Source organism: Tachyglossus aculeatus, chromosome 1 (assembly GCF_015852505.1).
Source record: "Tachyglossus aculeatus isolate mTacAcu1 chromosome 1, mTacAcu1.pri, whole genome shotgun sequence".
Lineage (NCBI taxonomy): Eukaryota > Metazoa > Chordata > Mammalia > Monotremata > Tachyglossidae > Tachyglossus > Tachyglossus aculeatus.
In genome coordinates, this window is record NC_052066.1 from 43909147 (window position 1) to 43930398 (window position 21252).

At 43.9% G+C, this 21252-nt stretch overlaps 1 protein-coding gene across 2 annotated transcripts in view; it reads left to right on the forward strand.

Moving 5' to 3' along the window:
- VEPH1 (ventricular zone expressed PH domain containing 1) overlaps nucleotides 1-21252 on the forward strand; it is a 238875-nt gene that overhangs the window by 124000 nt on the left and 93623 nt on the right. For both annotated transcript variants that reach the window (XM_038746083.1, XM_038746084.1), the window contains exon 7: nucleotides 14836-15056. In XM_038746083.1, the coding sequence (XP_038602011.1) occupies nucleotides 14836-15056 (221 nt within the window). The remainder of the gene's footprint in view (nucleotides 1-14835; nucleotides 15057-21252) is intronic.

Genomic DNA, 21252 nt, shown 5'->3' on the forward strand with positions numbered 1-21252 from the left:
AGAGAAGGCTTTCTAAATGTCTTTACAGTTTCAAACAGTGGATTTACTCTAGTCCAGAATCTTTTGTGAAGGATTCTCAGCTGGGCCCAGCTTTCTCCATAGTGTGTTTGACATTTAGATTTAACAACTCAAGTATAATAAAAGGCATTAGAGCTTTATATGTCTTTTTTTCCTATTTGTTTTTTCATCCCTATTATTGTCCAGATAGTACTGGTTTCCTGGTTGTGGTTTGCTATTGCTCTTTCAAGCTCCACACAGAAACCATTATGTGTGGCTGAAATCATGCATGGTGAATCAAAATGATATGAAAATGATGGAAACTCTTTATTCAATTTGCATTAACCTCAAAGATTGTTTGGAATATGCAAATGTGATTACATATTAAATGGGCTTTCATTTATCCTTTGAAGGCAAAGTCATTTCCTAACTAACCTCTTGAATATATGCAGACCAATAGAAGCTTGACTAGAAATGACTAGAAATTTCAGGAGGGAAATGAAGAGCATAATATTTTCAGGACCATCCTCTCTGAGAACCATCTTGTACTAAGCTGAAGCAACTGTTTGGCAATAAGTGCCTGTAAAAATGTCAATTTGACCAAAAAAAAATGCCTATGTTATTAATGTTCCATATACAATCTGACAATCTTGCATTTTAACTGCTAATGTTAGGAAGATTTAACATATCTTGTACATATTTACTATTCTATTTATTTTGTTAATGATGTGCATCTAGCTTTATTTTGAGAGAAGCAGCATGGCTCAGTGGAAAAAGCACAGGCTTTGGAGTCAGAGGTCATGGGTTCAAATCCCAGCTCCACCAATTGTCAGCTTTGTAACTTTGGGCATGTCACTTGACTTCTCTGTGCTTCAGTTCCCTCATCTGTAAAATGGGGATTAAGACTGTGAGCCCCCTGTGGGACAACCTGATAACCTTGCAACCTCCCCAGTGCTTAGAACAGTGCTTTGCACATAGTAAGCTCTTAATAAATATCATTATTATTATTATTTCTATTTATTCTGCTGACTTGACACCTGTCCACATGTTTTCTTTTGTCGTCTGTCTCCCCCTTCGAGACTGTGAGCCCATTGTTGGGTAGGGACTGTCTCTATATGTTGCCAACTTGTACTTCCCAAGCACTTAGTACAGTGCTCTGCACACAGTAAGTGCTCAATAACTATGATTGGATGAATGAATAAATTTAAACCCAGTATTTTTGGTCACATTTCAGCTCAGTAAAACTCTAAAATGGTAGCTCGAGGTGATACATTCAGGATATTGTTTTCCCAATGAGATTTCACCCTCCTGATTGATCCAGAGTCATCCTGATTGACAGATACTGCGCCAAGGTACTCTAGAACTCATGACAAAGCCTCTTGGTTTGAACTGAGCCCTATGCTATCCTTCTTGTGTATTCATTAAACTTAAGTAGAGGTCTATGCTACCCCCAATCCAGCTCATCTGGACTTCCTTTAGATTCCCTCTTCCCTCTTGTAACACCACCCTACTCCCTGTACCTTAATCTCATATATCTCACTGCCAACCCCTCGCCCACATCGTCTCTCTGGCCTGGAACTCCCTTCCCCTTTATATGTTACCTCATCTGTAAAATGGGAATTAAGACTGTGAGCCCCACGTGGGACAACCTGATTCTCTTGTATCTTTCCCAGTGCTTAGAACAGTACTTGGTAGGATGGGGATTTAATAATAATAATAAAAATAATTAGATATTTGTTAAGTGCTTACTATGTGTCAAGCAGTGTTCTAAGCGCTGGGGTATACACAAGGTAATCAGGTTGCCCCAAGTGGAGCTCACAGTCCTAATCCCCATTTTACAGATGAGGTCACTGAGGCACAGAGAAGTTAAGTGAGTTGCCCAAGGTCACACAGCAGCCCATGCTCTTTCCACTAAGCCATGCTGCTTCCCTGAATTGGAAGGCAGGGCTGAGACATGAATAATAATAATAATTATGGCATTTATTAAGCACTTACTATTCATTCATTCAATCATATTTATTGAGCACTTACTGTGTGCAGAGCACTGTACTAAGCGCTTGGGAAGTACAAGTTGGCAACATATAGAGATGGTCCCTACTCAACAATGGGCTCACAGTCTAGAAGTTGTGCAAAGCACTGTTCTAAGCACTGGGGAGGTTACAAGCTGATCAGGTTTTCCCACGGGGGGCTCACAGTCTTCATCCCCATTTTGCAGATGAGGTAACTGAAGCTCAGAGAAATTAAGTGACTTACCCAAAGTCACACAGCTGACAATTGGCGGAGCTGGAATTTGAACCCATGACCTCTGACTCCAAAGCCTGTGCTCTTTTCACTGAGCCACGCTGCTCATGCAGAATCTCGAATGCTCTCTTTAAAACAGGAAAAGGTGCAATGCCAAGGCTCCCAAGCAGGCCCAGAAATGGATCTGCTGGGACTTGGCTCCAGAAATGTAAATCCTGTTTCTCCAGCACCAGGCTGGCTAATGTTTGCTTGGTCCCTACAGCGTAGGTGATCACACACCTGGGAGTCTGAAGGTTATGGGTTCTAATCCCTGTTCTGCCACTTTTCTGCTGTGTGGCCTTGGGCAAGTCACCTTATTTCTCTGTGCCTCAGTTCCCTCATCTGTAAAATGGGGATTAATAATAATAATAATTGGCATTTGTTAAGTGCTTACTATGTGCAAAGCACTGTTCTAAGCACTGGGGAGGATACAGGGTGATCAGGTTGTCCCACGTGGGGCTCACAGTCTTAATCCCTATTTTACAGATGAGGTAACTGAGGCCCAGAGAAGTTAAGTGACTTGCCCAAGATCACACAGCAGACATGTGGCAGAGTTGGGATTCGAACCCATGACTTCTGACTCCAAAGCCCGCGCTCTTTCCACTGAGCCACGCTGCTTCTCTTAAGACTGTGAACCCCATGCGGGACAGGGGCTGTGTCCAACCTGATTCAGTTGTATCCACCCCAGTGCTTAGTACAGTACATCACACAGAGTAAGTGTTTAACAAATACCACAATTATTTGCCCTGTGTAGATTCATGCAAAAACATGAAATGCCTGCTATAAAAAGATCATTAAGAAATACTTCTTAAGCGGGTATGAATGCCATAAACCCAGATTACCTTAGTTGCTATTTCTTAACTGCAACATTTGAAAAGTCTGTTGTCATCATTATCATCTTGAGATCTTTTTGAACACATTGGATAGAATATTTAAGACAATTACAAAAGAAGACACGAGCCTTGCCTTCGAAGAACCCACAATCTAATGGGAAAGATGGGCAAAAAGCAGGAGTGTTATAGTAAAGACCTAGCATCACACAATAAACAGAGCTCCCCATACATTCCAAAAAAGCTGGAAGAGTTGACTAAACCAGGGCACTGAAAAGAGGAGAAAGTAAATCTGGGCAGGATTCATTCTGGAAGTAGAAATTTTATTAAGGCTTTGAAGTAGGCACGGAATAAAGTGGAAGGAGGAAGATACCTCAAGTGGGAAGGGTAGCATTAGCAGTGGCTTAAAGGGTGTGTGGAGAAGGGAAGGAAGTTCACTTGAACTTTGTGAAGAACCACAACACAGAGGAAGAAGAGGAAATTTGCTATGAGAGAACAATTTGATGATTTTTCTATCAAACATTCACAGGATATATTTACTGTAGTTTTTTGGGTGGGTGGCTGGTTTGAAAGGTCAATACATGGAAAGACATAGTTAACTAAGACACAATTCTTATGTCCCTAGAGAGGGCAAATTACAAAATATATGGATTCTTCTAAAGAACATGCTACTAACATGTATTTACGGTGATATGCACGTCAATCAATCAATCATTTATTGAGCACTTACTATGAGCAGAGCACTGTACTAAGAGGTTGGGAGGGTACAACAGAATTAGAAGACAAGTTCCCTGCCCAATACAGGTGTACACTTCAAGGTTAAAAAACATCATCACCAATGGCATTTATTAAGCACTTACTGTTTGTGAGCATTTAACTAAGCACTTACGACTAAGCACTTCCCCCTTCTAGACTGTGAGCCCACTGTTGGGTAGGGACTGTCTCTATATGTTGCCAACTTGTACTTCCCAAGTGCTTAGTACAGTGCTCTGCACACAGTAAGCGCTCAATAAATACGATTGATTGATTGAGAGTACAATACAACAGAGTTGGTAGACATGTTCCCTGCACACAAAACCAAGCAGACTGAAAGATTGAAGATACAGAACAGCTGACCAATAATAATAATGGCATTTATTAAGTGCTTACTATGTGCTGAGCGCTGTTCTAAGCGCAGGGGTGGTTACAAGGTGATCAGGTTGTCCCACGGGGGGCTCACAGTCTTAATCCCCATTTTTACAGATGAGGTAACTGAGGCCCAGAGAGGTTAAGTGACTTGTCCAAAGTCACGCAGCTGACAGTTGGTGGATCCAGGATTGGAACCCATTACCTTCCCAGACTGAGCCCCTTCCTTCCTCTCCCCCTCGTCCCCCTCTCCATCCCCCCATCTTACCTCCTTCCCTTCCCCACAGCACCTGTATATATTTATATATGTTTGTACATATTTATTACTCTATTTATTTATTTATTTTATTTGTACATATCTATTCTATTTATTTTATTTTGTTAGTATGTTTGGTTTTGTTCTCTGTCTCCCCCCCTTTTAGACTGTGAGCCCACTGTTGGGTAGGGATTGTCTCTATATGTTGCCAATTTGTACTTCCCAAGCGCTTAGTACAGTGCTCTGCACATAGTAAGCGCTCAATAAATACGATTGATGATGATGATGATGATGACTCCAAAGCCCGGGCTCTTTCCACTGAGCCAAGCTGAATGACACCCCCTTTCTGGGCCCACAGCCTCCGGACCCGCTGTGCCACAGTCCTGGAGGGCCCCATGGATGCCAAACCCGGGGACAGGGCCACCTCCTCACCCGGCCGCCGAGCCCTCTGCTTCTTGGGCTAGCCGGGCCTCTCCCTGCTGGAATACCTGGCTGGAGACTTAACAGACTCCTGTTCACTCTCTCTCCCTCTCTCCCTGTCTCCATGTGCTTGCCTCTCTGAGGCTCTGTGCCAGTCTCGCTCAATCTCTGTTTGCCTGACCCTCCCTGTCTGCCTGTCTGACTCAGTCTGCCTCTCTCTGACCATCCATCCATCCTTCCATCCGTCCATCTCTCTACCTCTCAGCCAAGAATGCCAAACCCCGGGACAGGCCACCAAGCCCTCTGCCTCTCAGGCTAGCCGGGCCTCTCCCCGAACTATCATTTAGACTGTGAGCCCACTGTTGGGTAGGGACTGTCTCTATATGTTGCCAATTTGTAATTCCCAAGCGCTTAGTACAGTGCTCTTCACACAGTAAGCGCTCAATAAATACGATTGATGATGATGATGATGATGATAAGTATTTTAGAAAAAGTTCTGTACCACCAGATAAACATGGGATTTCCTTAAGATGTTAGAAATAAATTCCCCGCTTTGGAATGATCAAAATCCAAATCCCAAAAGAAACCATTGTTTTAGAAGATGAATTATTAAAGCCAGGACTGTCAAGTACTGTTTTGTTTTGTTCTCTGTCTCCCCCTTCTAGACTGTGAGCCCACTGTTGGGTAGGGACCGTCTCTATATGTTGCCAACTTGTGCTTCCCAAGTGCTTAGAACAGTGCTCTGGACACAGTAAGCGCTCAATAAGTACGATTGATTGATTGATTGATTGTGAGCCCACTGTTGGGTAGGGACCGTCTCTATATGTTGCCAACTTGTGCTTCCCAAGCGCTTAGTACAGTGCTCTGCACACAGTAAGTGCTCCATAAATATGATTTAATGAATGAATGAATGAATGAAAGTAGTACTTGCACTACAAACCCTTCACCACAACCGGTTAAATTAGGTTGGTTTTGGTTTGATCCTGACAGTGACTCTAGCCAGTGTCTCTAATCATAGCTTTCTTCTTCTTCTTCTTTTTCAATCGTATTTATTGAGCGCTTACTATGTTCAGAGCACTGGACTAAGCGCTTGGGAAGTACAAGTTGGCAACATATAGAGACGTTCCCTACCCAACAGTGGGCTCACAGTCTAGAAGGGGGAGACAGAGAACAAAACAAAACATATTAACAAAATAAAATAAATAGAATAAATATGTGCAAACAAAATAAATAGAGTAATAAATACATACAAACATATATACATATATACAGGTGCTGTGGGGAGGGGGAGGAGGGGGAGAGGGAGGAGGGGGAGCTTTCATCAATCCACAAAATTAATGAATAAGCAAAAAAGTCTTGAGAGGATATATAAACATTGATCTCACCATGTTCTTACTATGTCTTTGGGAAGATGAAACTCTCTTTAATTGTGATCATTCATACATTTTAGAATGAAGTGGGTTAGGGTGAAAGAATCAGTACCAGTATCTGTCACTGGCTTTTCTTTGTTTGATGTGGTAAATTGTGGGCAGATGTCATAAATGGAAAACTTCAAATGGTTCCTTGCTCAGAAATGTCCCCCACTGAAAAATGACTTTTTTTAAAAAGAGTCTTACAATAAAATATACAACCAGTGTCACATCTGTTTATTTTTAGTGCCGTAATATTTCCAATCTAGTCAGAGTTGAAAGTCTAATAGTGCAGCTGTCAAAACATGAGAAAGATTTAAAATTGGTCCTCTTGGAAGACTCTATGTTTCACCGTACCCAGGTTTTGTTTGATTCTGTAACATGCATCAGCTTGTTTACCTATACGTTGTATATTTACATATATTTGTTTACATGTATGTATAGACTGTCATTTAATTATTTCAATGATACTCATTTAAGGATGAAATCTCACTGTCAGCATCACCATCTTTAAATAAGAAGGACAACTGTATTTGCATACTGGTTTAAATGTATATGAAATACACAAACTTCATCATTATCCATTAAATTGGGAAAACTTACTTAGACAACCTGGATGCTTTCAGACCCTTAAAAATCCCCTTTTTATTTCACTGTAAACAGGCCATTGCATTTTATTTTAGCCTAGTGATATCCTAGAATTCCTCCTCCCCATCCCCCCCGCCCTACCTCCTTGCCCTCCCCACAGCACTTGTATATATATTTGTACAGATTTATTGCCCTATTTATTTTACCTCTACATATTTACTAGTCTACTGATTTTGTTAATGATGTGCATTTAACTTTAATTGTATTTGTTCTGACAACTTTGACACCTGTCTTCATGTTTTGTTGTCTGTCTCCCCCTTCTAGACAGTGAGCCCATTGTTGGGTAGGGACCGTCTCTATATGTTTCCAACTTGTACTTCCCAAGCACTTAGGACAGTTCTCTGCACACAGTAAGTGCTCAGTAAATATGAATGAATGAATGAATGAATTCCAGGCTCTGCTTCCCATCTGTAGGCAAGAGACTTTCCTGGGTGATCTCAAGGAACGAAGACTCATTCTGTTCATCATCATCATCATCATCTTATTTGTTAAGTGTTTGCTATGTGCCAGGCACTGTAATAAGGCTGGGGTTGATGCAAACTAACCAAGTTGGGCACAGTCCCTGTCCCGGATGAGGTTCACAGTCTTAATCCCCATTTTACAGATGAGGTAACTGAGGCCCAGAGAAGGTAAGGGACTTGCCCAAAGTCACACAGCAGACGAGTGGTGGAGTCAGGATTAGAATCCAGGTCCTTCCAACTCTCAGGCTTATGCTCTGTCCACTAAGCCACTCATTCATTCTTCTCCCACTCCCCCAGACTCACCGGAAAAGGAGGAGGTGTCGGTTTCCTTCTCGCCCCCCAATGCCGCTTTCTTACTATCCCTCCTCCCCCTTCCCTTTCCTTCCCCTCCTTTGAAGCCCACATTATTCGCCTCTACCACCCCCTCCAGATTCTTGTAGCCGTCATCTACCGCCCTCCGGGCCCCACTTCCAACTTCTTTAACGACTTTGACCCCTTCCTCACATTCCTTCTCTCCTTCTCCATGCCCACTCTGATCCTCGGAGACTTCAATATCCACATGGATATCCCTAACGACTCCTCTGCCGCCCACCTTCTATCTCTCCTTGACGCTGCCAACCTCTTCCTCCACCCCACCTCACCCACTCACCAACTTGGTCATACCCTCGACCTCATCATCTCCTACCGCTGCACTGTGTCCACCCTCACCAACTCTGTGATCCCTCTCTCTGATCATAATCTTCTCACCTGCCTCCTCACTCACACTCCTTTCCCCTGTAAATCCGTATTACTCCCTCACAGAGATCTCCGCTCTCTGGACCCCACCCATCTTTCGGAGCGCCTCACACCCCACCTTTCCACCCTCTCCTCTCTACCCAGTCTTGATGATCAGATTACTGCTCTCAACTCTACCCTTTCTACTCAGCTAGACTCGCTCGCTCCCCTTTCCCTCCGCCGCTCTCGCACCACTAACCCACAGCCCTGGATCACTGCCACTGTCCGCCTCCTTCGCTCTTATGCTCGAGCTGCCGAACGCTGCTGGCGAAAGTCTAAACACCATGCCAACCTCGTTCACTTCAAGTTTATCCTTTCCTGCCTTAACTCAGCCCTCTCTTCTGCCAGACAAAACTATTTCTCCTCCCTTATTGACACCCATGCCCATCACCCCCGCCAGCTCTTCCGTACATTCAACTCCCTTCTCAGGCCCCCGGTTCCTCCCCCTCCTCCTTCCCTCACCCCCAACGATCTGGCCTCCTACTTCATTAACAAAATTAAATCCATCAGGTCCGACCTCCCCAAAGTCTCTTCCCCCCTTTCTCCAACCCCCCGGCTCTCAACACTCTCTGCTACTCTCCCATCCTTCCCAGCGGTATCCTCAGAGGAACTCTCCTCCCTCCTCTCAAGTGCTACTCTGGCCACCTGTGCTTCTGACCCCATTCCCTCTCATCTTATGAAATCTCTCGCTCCATCCCTTCTCCCCTCCTTAACTTCCATCTTCAACCGCTCACTCTCCACTGGTTCCTTCCCCTCTGCCTTCAAACATGCCCATGTCTCTCCCATCCTAAAAAAACCCTCTCTCGACCCCACCTCACCTTCTAGTTATCGTCCCATATCCCTCCTACCATTCCTTTCCAAACTCCTTGAACGAGTTGTCTACACGCGCTGCCTAGAATTCCTCAACAACAACTCTCTCCTCGACCCCCTCCAGTCTGGCTTCCGTCCCCTTCATTCCATGGAAACTGCGCTCTCAAATGTCACCAATGACCTCCTGCTTGCCAAATCCAATGGCTCATACTCTGTCCTAATTCTCCTCGACCTCTCAGCTGCCTTTGACACTGTGGACCACCCCCTTCTCCTCAACACGTTATCTGACCTTGGCTTCACAGACTCCGTCCTCTCCTGGTTCTCCTCTTATCTCTCCGGTCGTTCTTTCTCAGTCTCTTTTGCAGGCTCCTCCTCCCCCTCCCATCCTCTTACTGTGGGGGTTCCCCAAGGTTCAGTGCTTGGTCCCCTTCTGTTCTCAATCTACACTCACTCCCTTGGTGACCTCATTCACTCCCACGGCTTCAACTATCATCTCTACGCTGATGACACCCAGATCTACATCTCTGCCCCTGCTCTCTCCCCCTCCCTCCAGGCTCGCATCTCCTCCTGCCTTCAGGATGTCAGCCCGCCACCTAAAGCTCAACATGTCGAAGACTGAGCTCCTTGTCTTCCCTCCCAAACCTTGTCCTCTCCCTGACTTTCCCATCTCTGTTGACGGCACTACCATCCTTCCCGTCTCACAAGCCCGCAACCTTGGTGTCATCCTCGACTCCGCTCTCTCATTCACCCCTCACATCCAAGCCGTCACCAAAACCTGCGGGTCTCAGCTCCGCAACATTGCCAAGATCCGCCCTTTCCTCTCCATCCAAACTGCTACCCTGCTCATTCAAGCTCTCATCCTTTCCCGTCTGGACTACTGCACCAGCCTTCTCTCTGATCTCCCATCCTCGTGTCTCTCTCCACTTCAATCCATACTTCATGCTGCTGCCTGGATTATCTTTGTCCAGAAACGCTCTGGGCATATCACTCCCCTCCTCAAAAATCTCCAGTGGCTACCAATCAATCTGCGCATCAGGCAGAAACTCCTCACCCTGGGCTTCAAGGCTGTCCATCCCCTCGCCCCCTCCTACCTCACCTCCCTTCTCTCCTTCTACTGCCCAGCCCGCACCCTCCGCTCCTCCACCACTAATCTCCTCGCTCTCGCCTGTCCCGCCATCGACCCCCGGCCCACGTCATCCCCCGGGCCTGGAATGCCCTCCCTCTGCCCATCCGCCAAGCTAGCTCTCTTCCTCCCTTCAAGGCCCTGCTGAGAGCTCACCTCCTCCAGGAGGCCTTCCCAGACTGAGCCCCTTCTTTCCTCTCCCCCTCGTCCCCCTCTCCATCCCCCTGTCTTACCTCCTTCCCTTCCCCACAGCACCTGTATATATGTATATATGGTTGTACATATTTATTATTCTATTTATTTATTTATTTATTTTACTTGTACATTTCTATCCTACTTATTTTATTTTGTTGGTATGTTTGGTTCTGTTCTCTGTCTCCCCCTTTTAGACTGTGAGCCCACTGTTGGGTAGGGACTGTCTCTATGTGATGCCAATTTGTACTTCCCAAGCGCTTAGTACAGTGCTCTGCACATAGTAAGCGCTCAATAAATACGATTGATTGATTGATTGATTGATTGATTGATTCAATCGTATTTATTGAGTACTTACTGTGTGCCAAGCACTGTATAGATCTGTATACAGTGTGCTTGGGAAAGTACAATACAACAATAAACAGTGACAGGTGTCAAGTCATCAGAATAAATAGAAATAAAGCTAGATGCGCATCATTAACAAAATAAATAGAATAGTAAATATGTACAAGTAAAATGGAGTAATAAATCTGTACAAACATACCCCAGCACTTAATACAGTGCCTGGCACTGTCTCCCCCTTCTAGACTGTGAGTCCGTTGTAGGGACCCCCTCTATATGTTGCCAACTTGTACTTCCCAAGTGCTTAGTACAGTGCTCTGCACACAGTAAATGCTCAATAAATACGATTGAATGAATAAATGAATGATGACACACCATAAAAAATAGTATTTGTCAAGTACTATGTGTCAAACACAGCATTCTAGATGCAAGTTAATCAGGTCAGATACAGTCCCTGTCCCACGTTGGGCTCACAGTCTAAGTAGGAAGGAGAACAGGTATTCCAGCCCCATTTTCCAGATGAGGAAAGTGAAGCACAGAGGAATTAAGTGACTTGCCCAAGGTCACACCGCAGGCAATTAGTGGAATCAGGATTAGACTTCAGGTCCCCTGACTCGCAGGCACAGCCTCTTTTAAGTAGGTTATGCTGCATCTCTACTTTGATAAAATAGCAGAATGTCTTGATAGCCTTCAGCTGTGTATCAACAATGGAAAACGATTGGATATAGAATTTCCAATTAGAAACTGTGGTCATTTGTATGCCTTCTTATGCGTGTGCTACTAGAGGTCATTCATTAGCATTACCTTTACACTGATGACTCCTGCAGGGATTCTTGACTATCAAACTATATTTACTCAGATTAATTATCCCAAAGAATAATAAATGAATCCCATGAGAAAGTCGCATTATCTCCTTCAGGCTATTCGGGTACCACTTAATGAGTGATTCTCTGCCCTAAATACTACACTAATGACCAAAGATAAACATTAATTAGGGCAGCCAACTGCAAATTTAAAACAAATATTCAGGGGCACTGCAAAAGGTGAGACCTATAGAATTGGGAGACAAGAGATTAACTTCCTGAGATGTTCCTCACTGCCAGACATAGTTTCAGTAAACATAATGCAATGAGCATAGAGGGAGCAAAACTGAAGCCTCTCATTAACCTAATTAAAAGATAAAATGTGGACAGACCAAGATTCATAAATAAATAGACCAAACAAAGGGACTGCACTCCCTAGACCAGAGAAAGCAATCAATCAATTGTATTTAATGAGTACTTACAGTGTGCAGAGTAAAAATAATAAATAAATAAATGATGGCATTTGTTAAGCGCTTACTATGTGTCAAGCACTGTTCTAAGTGCTGGGGGGGGGGGGATACAAGGTAATCAGGTTGTCACACATGGGGCTCACAGTCTTAACCCCCATTTTACAGATGAGGTAACTGAGGCACAGAGAAGTTAAGTGACTTGCCCAAAGTCACACAGCTGACAAGTGGTGGAGCCGGGATTAGAACCTATTCATTCATTCAATTCATTCAATTGTATTTATTGAGCGCTTACTGTGCACAGAGCACTGTACTAAGCGCTTGGGAAGTACAAGTTGGCAACATATAGAGACAGTCCCTACCCAACAACGGACTCACAGTCTAGAAGGGGGAGACAGACAACAAAACAAACCATGTGAACAGGTGTCAAGTCATCAGAATAAATAGAAGTAAAGCTAGATGCACATCATTAACAAAATAAAATAAATAGAATAGTAAATGTGTTTAAGTAAAATAGAGTAATAAATCTGTACAAACATATATACAGGTGCTGTGGGGAGGGGAAGGAGGTAGCGTGGGGGGATGGAGGGGGGAGGGGAAGGAAGGGGCTCAGTCTGGGAAGGCCTTCTGGAAGAGGTGAGCTCTCAGTAGGGCTTTGAAGGGAGGAAGAGAGCTAGCTTGGCGGATGTGTGGAGGGAGGACATTCCAGACCAGGGGAAGGACGTGGGGCGGGGGTCGACAGTGGGACAGGTGAGAACGAGGCACAGTGAGGAGGTTAGCGGCAGAGGAGCGGAGGGTGTGGGCTGGGCTGGAGAAGGAGAGAAGGGAGGTGAGGTAGGAGGGGGCCAGGTGATGGACAGCCTTGAAGCCGAGAGTGAGTTTTTGCCTGATGCATAGGTTGACTGGTAGCTATTGGAGATTTTTGAGGAGGGGAGTAACATGCCCAGATTGTTTCTGCACAAAGATGATCTGGGCGGCAGCATGAAGTATAGACTGAAGTGGGGAGACACAGGAGGATGGGAGTTCAGAGAGGAGGCTGATGCAGTAATTCAGTCGGGAAGTTCAATGGGTTTTCGCAGCTCACAAATCCCAGGGCAAAACTATATTTTGGGAAAATACCTCAATGGTCTGTCAAGCAAACTGGGGTGAAGAACACAAATGGAAGCCACAATGAAAAGTTGTATTCTGTAACAGCCTTGCGGGCAAATATAAAAACCACTCAACCTTCCTGCCAAGCAACAGCATTTGCTCTACAGGAATAGTTCATGAAATAAAATGAATCTTTACAACATATGGGTTTTACTATTGTCCTAAATAGTTTCTAGTCTGAAGAGGCTCTTGGTAAGCTTGGTTCTCTATGTCGCTTCCATACCAAATTTCTCGGTAACTTACCCCTTGTTCAGGGTTTTTATTTGTCATTCATCACTAGATTCTAATTCTGAAATTACTGGAATTTGCAATGAATTCTCTTCTTGCGAGGCCTTCCTGAAACATAGAGAATCTGCAGGAAAGACTAAAGCTTGTGGAGCACAATTATTGTATCTGTATTTTGAAAGAGCTAAAAATGGAAAATGAAAGGACAGTATAAATTGTGCATCACAGTGTTCTAATTATAAGAATGAAAAAATATTTGGCGAGATACAGCATACCTCATACCGCCATCAAAATGAGTTTTCACTATTTAAGATCCTTGCTGATTTAGTCTTTGAACATAGGAAGGTATATTTTATAGTAAAATATAATTAGCTACTTTTTTATTGTCCAGCCCTTGCAGATTCTTCAATGGTACTAGATAAGTTTATAAATAGTAATGCAGTAAATAATTGGGCTACAGCCATATGACCTCTGACTCCCAAGTCTGGTCTCCTTCCACTGAGCCACACTGCTTTTTTCTGAGCCTTTGGGAGAGCACAATACAACCTACTTGTTGGACCCATTCCCTGCCCACAAGAACCTTTTGGTCTAGACAGAGACAGACATTAATATAAATAAATAAATTACGGATATGGGCATTAGTGTTGTGGGGCTGAGGGTGGTATGACTATCTCTGGTGACAAAGTGACAAAATCAGAGTGCTGAATCTCAGCTCCAGACAGGGAAAGCTGACAACCCTAAACAAGGGCCAAGAAAAGAGATATGTTTTCCCACCTCTTCAACCCCCTTCCACTGTATCCAGTGTCTTTCCTGTGCCTTTTAATTCTGTCAGGGTAATTTCTTTTTGCTGAAAACAGTTAAGGCAAAGGGATCTTTCCTCTTGGTTGAAGTTTGACAGAGAGCCTGTGTGTCCTACACTTTCCCTGAGTGTTTTAGAAGGCGGTTTGAAGGTGTGATAGCATGGTTTATTTTCTGGTGCTCATGTCTGCTTGGGATTCACCCAAGGGGTGGAATTATTTAACTTCAATCATCTCGGAAGCAGCTGCCCTCCAGCTCCTCTGGTTTATTTGGTGTTCATCCTGGGACCTTGAAATGTAACCCACATCCCTCCTCTGGCCTGGGACTCCTTCCCCCAGCCCACAGACCGTTACTCTCCCCATCTTCAAAGCCCTACTAAAATCACAACTCCTCCAAGAGGCCTTCCTCAATTAAGCTCTCATTTCCTCTACTCCCTCTGTCTTCTGCGCTAACCGTGCGCATGGATTTGCACTTTTTATTTACTCCACCCTCAACCCCACAGTACTCATGTACATAGCCTGTAGTTTATGTATATCAATGTCTGCCTCCACTTCTGGACTGTAAGCTCCTTGTGGGCTGGGGATGTACTACCAACTCTCTTATACTGGACTCTCCCAAGCACTTAGTATAGTGCTCTGCACACAGTAAGGCCTCAACAGATATGGTTGATTTAATAAAGGCTGTGATGCGCTTCAGCTAACTAACCTCTTTAATTGCACTGGGCAGGAAAAGGCCAGAAGCTCCCTGATATACCTGGTGAACCAGCTGGCTAACGTGGAACATTCGTTTCATCATAGTCTTCTGCTGGAGATTAAGAACATCACCGACACCTTCTCATCAATTTTGGGGCCTCAGAGCCGGGACATCTACCGAACGAGCAATAGTTTCACCACCATCGCTAAACGTCTTATCCAACAACTGGGAAATGATGAGATCAGAGGCAGTAGGTAAACCTAAAATTTTGAATTATTCACCCAATATCATTTCTACTACAATGAATTGTTTAGATTGTGTGAACTAAGCAAGTTTATGAGGGATTCTTTGGAGTGGTTCAAAACTACAGAAAATAATAATAATGGCATTTATTAAGCGCTTACTATGTACAAAGCACTGTTCTAAGTGCTGGGGAGGTTACAAGGTGATAAGGTTGCCCCATAGGGGGCTCACAGTCTTAATCCCCATTTTACAGATGAGGGAACTGAGGCACAGAGAAGTTGTGACTTGCCCAAAGTCACACAGCTGACAATTGGCGGAGGTGGGATTCGAACCCATGACCTCTGACTCCAAAGCCTGGGCTTTTTCCACTGAGCCACGCTGCTTCTCTAATGAAATGAAATAATGAGAGGTTAAGGTGAATTAAAGAAAAATGACTGTAGTATCTTTGAAGCTATCTATCTATCTTTGAAGATTTCTAGACTGTGAGCCTGCTGTTGGGTAGGGACTTTCTCTATATCTTGCCAACTTGTACTTCCCAAGCGCTTAGTATAGTGCTCTGCACACAGTAAGCGCTCAATAAATATGACTGAATGAATGAATAAATGAATTTGCTAACGATTGTAGTAAACTCTGGGGTAGATACAAGATAATTAGTTCAGCTGCAGTCCTTACCCCACAAGACGTTCACAATCTAAGAGAAAGGGAGAACAGATATTAAACCTCAATTTCCAGGTGAGGAAATTGAGGCACAGGGAGGTTAAGTGACTTGCCCAATGTCACCCAGCAGGGATTAGAAGCCGGGTCCACTGGGTCCCAGGCCTGATCTCATTCCACTGGGGCATACTGCTTCTAAAAACAGTAGTGTCTCCTCTTCTTAAATACTCAGGAAGCTTTAGCGAACGCCAAGGTAATTGGGAAGGAAGTTAAACAGAGGAACTGGGTGTTGAAATCTACCTGTAACCCTAGGAGCTGATATACATGTGGCTACTACTTAAACAGGGACTAATCATCATTCTCCATGGGCAAATGTTCAAAGTCTGTGTTCCATGAAGGAAAATGAGCTTTTTAATGCACTTTCAAACACTAGGCCATTCCTCTAGGAACTGCATGTTTATGTGAAACAAAGTTAATTCTTTGTAACTCTTGGCTCAGGATAGTTTGATGCAGAAGCAGCACGGCTCAGTGGAAAGAGCATGGGCTTTGGAGTCAGAGGCCATGCGTTCAAATCCCAGCTCTGCCAATTGTCGGCTGTGTGACTCTGGGCAAGTCACTTTACTTCTCTGTGCCTTGGTTCCTTCATTTGTAAAATGGGGATTAAGACTATGAGCCCCCCATGGGACAACGTGATTATCTTGTAACCTCTCCAGTGCTTAGAACAGTGATTTGCACATAGTAAGCACTTAATCAATGCCATTATTATTATTATTTTAATGAGTTTTTTTCAGCATTATAATTGAAAGGATGTACCGTCCCTTTACATGCAAAACTACTGATCATTCCCCTCGCAACAGTAACTGACAAAAAGAAACCAGATTTCCAGTGTAGGATGTGTCTATCTTTTCAATCAAGAGAGAAGTCTACTCAGTTGAACAAGCAGAAAACGGCAAGCCTGAACTGTTGCCATTCATAGCGTAAAACAGACAAAATGTGTGAGCAGCAGCTTTTGTTATTTATTTGTTCATAGCACTAGAACAGCTTTGCTTTTCCCCCTTCTTTTCTGAAGAGGTTAAGTCTAACATGTGGCACCATTTATGTTCCATCTGTTATTCATTTGTCCATTTGTCCTTTTTTTTAAACATTTATGATGATCTGAAGAGCTGTATAGGTATTTCAGGAATTTGTTTGCCAGTAAAGGACCTGGGCAAGGCACCAAATATCAGCCTTAGGAACAATAATGTCCAGACAGTTTGATGTTCCATGAAGGCTGTTCCTTGGATGGTGGCAGGATTCTAGCTCTGAAGAGCTATTTTGAGGAATGGAATTATGCCTCTGATGAGGTATATCAATCCTGTCCTCTGGGGTGTAAAATGATGATGATGATAATAATAATAACTGTGGTATTTGTTGAGTGTTTATTATCAATGATATTTACTGAGTGCTAACTGTACAGGGTGCTTAGGATACAATACAATAATTACATATTCAGCACTATGGTAAGTGCAGAGGTAGGTACAATAGAAGCAGATCAGACACATTCCCTAAGACACATGGGGCTCACAGTCAATTCTCAGTTTATAGATGAGGAAACTGCAGTGTGGTTCAGTGGAAAGAGCCCGGGCTTTGGAGTCAGAGGTCATGGGTTCAAGTCCTGGCTCTGCCAATTGTCAACTGTGTGACCTTGGGCAAGTCACTTAACTTCTCTGTGCCTCAGTTCCCTCATCTGTAAAATGGGGATTAAGACTGTGAGCCCCCTGTGGGGCAACCTGATCACCTTGTAACCTCCCCAGCGCTTAGAACAGTGCTTTGCACAGAGTAAGTGCTTAATAAATGCCATCATTATTATTGTTATTATTAACAGAGAAGTTAAGAAATAATAATTATGGTATTTGTTAAGTGCTAAATATGTGCCAGGCACTGTTCTAAGCGCAGGGGTAGACACAAGATAATCACGTTGGACATAGTCCCCGACAGTCTGAATCCCCATTTTGCAGATGAGGGTAGAGAGGCACAGAAAAGTGAAGTGACTTGCCCAAGGTCACAGAGCAGACAAATGGCGCAGCTGGGATTAGAACGCAGGGCATTCCGACTCACAGGCCCGTACTCTATCCACTAGGCCACACTGATATAGTCACAGCATTCAGGAGGCAAACTGGGATTAGCCCCCAGGTCTTCTGAATCCCGGGATATGCTCTTTCCACTAGGCCACACTGCTTCTGCATGGCAAAGCTTTACCCAGGAGATAAGTAACCTGCTTTCTGTTGTATCAGGGCATCAGCAAACTGGGGTTGGCAGGGAAAAAGAGAGAATGGAGTAGGACCATTGCTTCCCAGGTTCTCTTCCAAATCGAGAGTGTTCATTTGGAGATTTTCCTCCCAGAATCACAGCCCGTAATCAGCCTTTGGTCTCTCACCACCTCCTCGCCTTCCAACACCTGACTGAGACATTCTACCTGTCTGGAGCTAAATCTGTCCACCCAACTTCAAACGGGCATGGCTATGGACAGGCAGAATGAGTCAGATAGGAGGTTGAGACCTGGGGAAATTATGGAAACAGGAAAGATGAAAGATTAGCAAGGGGGGAATTCTCTGGGGCAATCCCTGGGTAAAAACTTATAAGAAAAAAGTATGGAAAGCCACACCCCAATTTTAAGTCTGTACGAAATACGTACAAGATCCCTGGCTAATGATTTGTTGCAAACATGAGATAATAGTAATGTTCAAAACACACTTTGCGTAACTAGCGATTGAACTGAATTGACCTGACTACCTACAGTTTTGCTTCCCATTCCCAGCAAGGGGCCACATTCTAGCTATCTGACTATATCTGACCTCTTAACTTTGAAGGCAAGAATTGTGTGTACCAACCCTATTGTAATTGTACTATAATTGTAAATAGAGGGAATCAGTATGGAGTAGCAGAGAGAGCATGGATTTGGGAGTCAGAAGGTCATGGGTTCTAATCCCAGCTCCACAGCTTTTCTGTTATGTGGCTTTGGGCAAGTCACTTAACCTCTCTGAGCCTGTTACCTCATCTGTAAAATGGGGATTGAGACCATGAGCCCCATGTGGGACATGGACTATGTTCAACCTGAGTTGCTTGTATCCACCCCAGCACTTAGTACAGTGCTTGGCACATAGTAAGTGCTTAACAAATACCATAAGTATTATTATTATTATGCTCTCCCGAGTGCTTAGTACAGTGCTCTGCTCACAGTAAGTGCTCAATAAATACCATTAATTGATTGATTGTTTACCTTATGTCAATCCCACGGATTAGCACAGAGTAAGTGCTTATAAAATGCTATTTTTAAAGAAAAGTCAAGCTGTCTATGATGACATAAAATACGTAATGCGTCCCTGACACAAATATACATGTGGGGAGAGGGAAGGCTAAAGGTAGGGAGAGATAGGAGAGAGTGAGAGAGAGAGAGAAAGGGCATGTGAGCTGATAGGGAAGAGCAGAACTTATCGAAATATGAACAGTGCTTGGCACATAGTAAGCACTTAACAAATACCAAAATTATTAAATTATTATTACTATTATTATTATGCCACTGCTGTGTATGTCCTATGATCCATCCAGATCTATCTTTATAATCCTTAATATATTGCCATTTAGCCTCCCTGTGTTTCTCTCTGGTAAATCCATGTATTCATACCTAGCCCTCTGGAATCTGCTGAAAGTTTTGATGATGATGATGGCATTTGTTAAGCGCTTACTATGTGCAAAGTACTGTTCTAAGCGCTGAGGGATACAAGGCGATCAAGTTGTCATTTATTCATTCATTCATTCAATCGTATTTATTGAGCACTTACTGTGTGCAGAGCACTGTACTAAGTGCTTGGGAAGTACATATTGGCAACATATAGAGATGGTCCTGACCCAACAACAGGCTCACAGTCTAGAAGGGGCTCACAATCTAGAAGGGGGCTCACAGTCTAGAAGGGGGCTCACAGTCCTAATCCCCATTTTACAGACGAGGTAACTGAGGCTCAGAGAAGTGAAGTGACTTGCCCAAGGTCACACAGCAGACATGTGGCAGAGCTGGGATTAGAACTCATGACCTCTGACTCCCAAGCCAGTGCTCTTTCCACTGAGCCATGCTGCTTCAATAATTTTGGTATTTGTTAAGCACTTACTAGGTGCCAAGCACTGTTCTAAGTGCTGGGGGAGATACGGCGTAATCAGGTTGTCCCACATGGGGCTCACAGTCTTCATCCTCATTTTTCAGATGAGGTAACTGAGACCCAGAGAAGTTGTGAGTTGCCCAAAGTCACACAGCTGTCAGAGTCAGAATTAGAACCCACAACTTCTGACTCCCAAGTCTGGGCTCTTTCCCCTGAGCCATGTTGCTTCTCTATGATCAGAACCACTACCAGTTGTAGCACAACCCATATTCTTACCACCCACTGTGTTAAGAAGTTAGGTAAAAGCAGCATGGCATAATGGCTAGAGCACGGGATTCAGAAGATCATGAGTTCTAATCCTGACTCCACCACTTTTCTGCTGTGTGACCTTGGGCACATCACTTAACTTCTCTGGGCTTCAGTTACCTCATCTGTAAAATGGGGATTAAGACTCTGAGCCCCTTGTGGGATAGGGACTGTGTCCAACCTGATTACCTTGTATCTACCCCAGCTCTGAGAACAGTGCTTGCTACGTAGTAAGTGCTTAACAAATACCATTATAATTGTTATTATTATGTGTTTCTTGTATTTGTTTTTAAGTTACTACACCTTCAAGTACTATTAAGTTGTGTCCTTGTCTTGGTGTTGTGAGATATGGTGAAGGTAGTCATTGTTTTCCCATCTGTGTCCTTCGTGACTTCGGGGAATTCAATTGCAGGAACCCCTAAGTAATAATAATAATAATTAAGGGGTAGGAGGCAGAAGAGGAGCCCATGAAAGAGACTGAGAAGTGGCCAGAGAGATAGGAGGAGAATCAGGAAAGGACAATATCAGGGCAGCCAAGGTTGGATAATGTTTCCAGGAGAAGGGCATGGTCCACAGTGTAAAGGCTGCTGAGAGATCCAGGAGGATTAGGATGCAGTAGAAGCTGTTGAATTTGTCAAGGAGATCATTGGTGACCTTTGAGAGCACAGTTTCAGGACAGAGGCAGGATGTGGGTGCGGGGATGGCAATGAAATAGAACGAGATCAATGTATGGTGTGAAAGTTAGTGTTAGAGGAGAGGAGTGAACCTTCTGGGTTGTAGGAAATCAGTGAGGCAAGAAAAGAGGATTGCATCTGGAGAATTTGCAGTACTAGGCCTCAACGTGGCTCAGTGGAAAGAGCATGGGCTTGGGGTCAGAGGTCATGGGTTTAAATCCCCGCTCCACCAATTGTCAGCTGTGTGACCTTGGGCAAGTCACTTAGCTTCTCTGTGCCTCAGTTACCTCATCTGTAAAATGGGGATTAAGACTGTAAGCCCCACATGGGACAACCTGATCACATTGTATCCTCCCCAGCGCTTAGAACAGTACTTTGTACATAGTAAGTGCTTAACAAATGCCATTATTATTATTATTACTTTACCAGTCTCAACTACG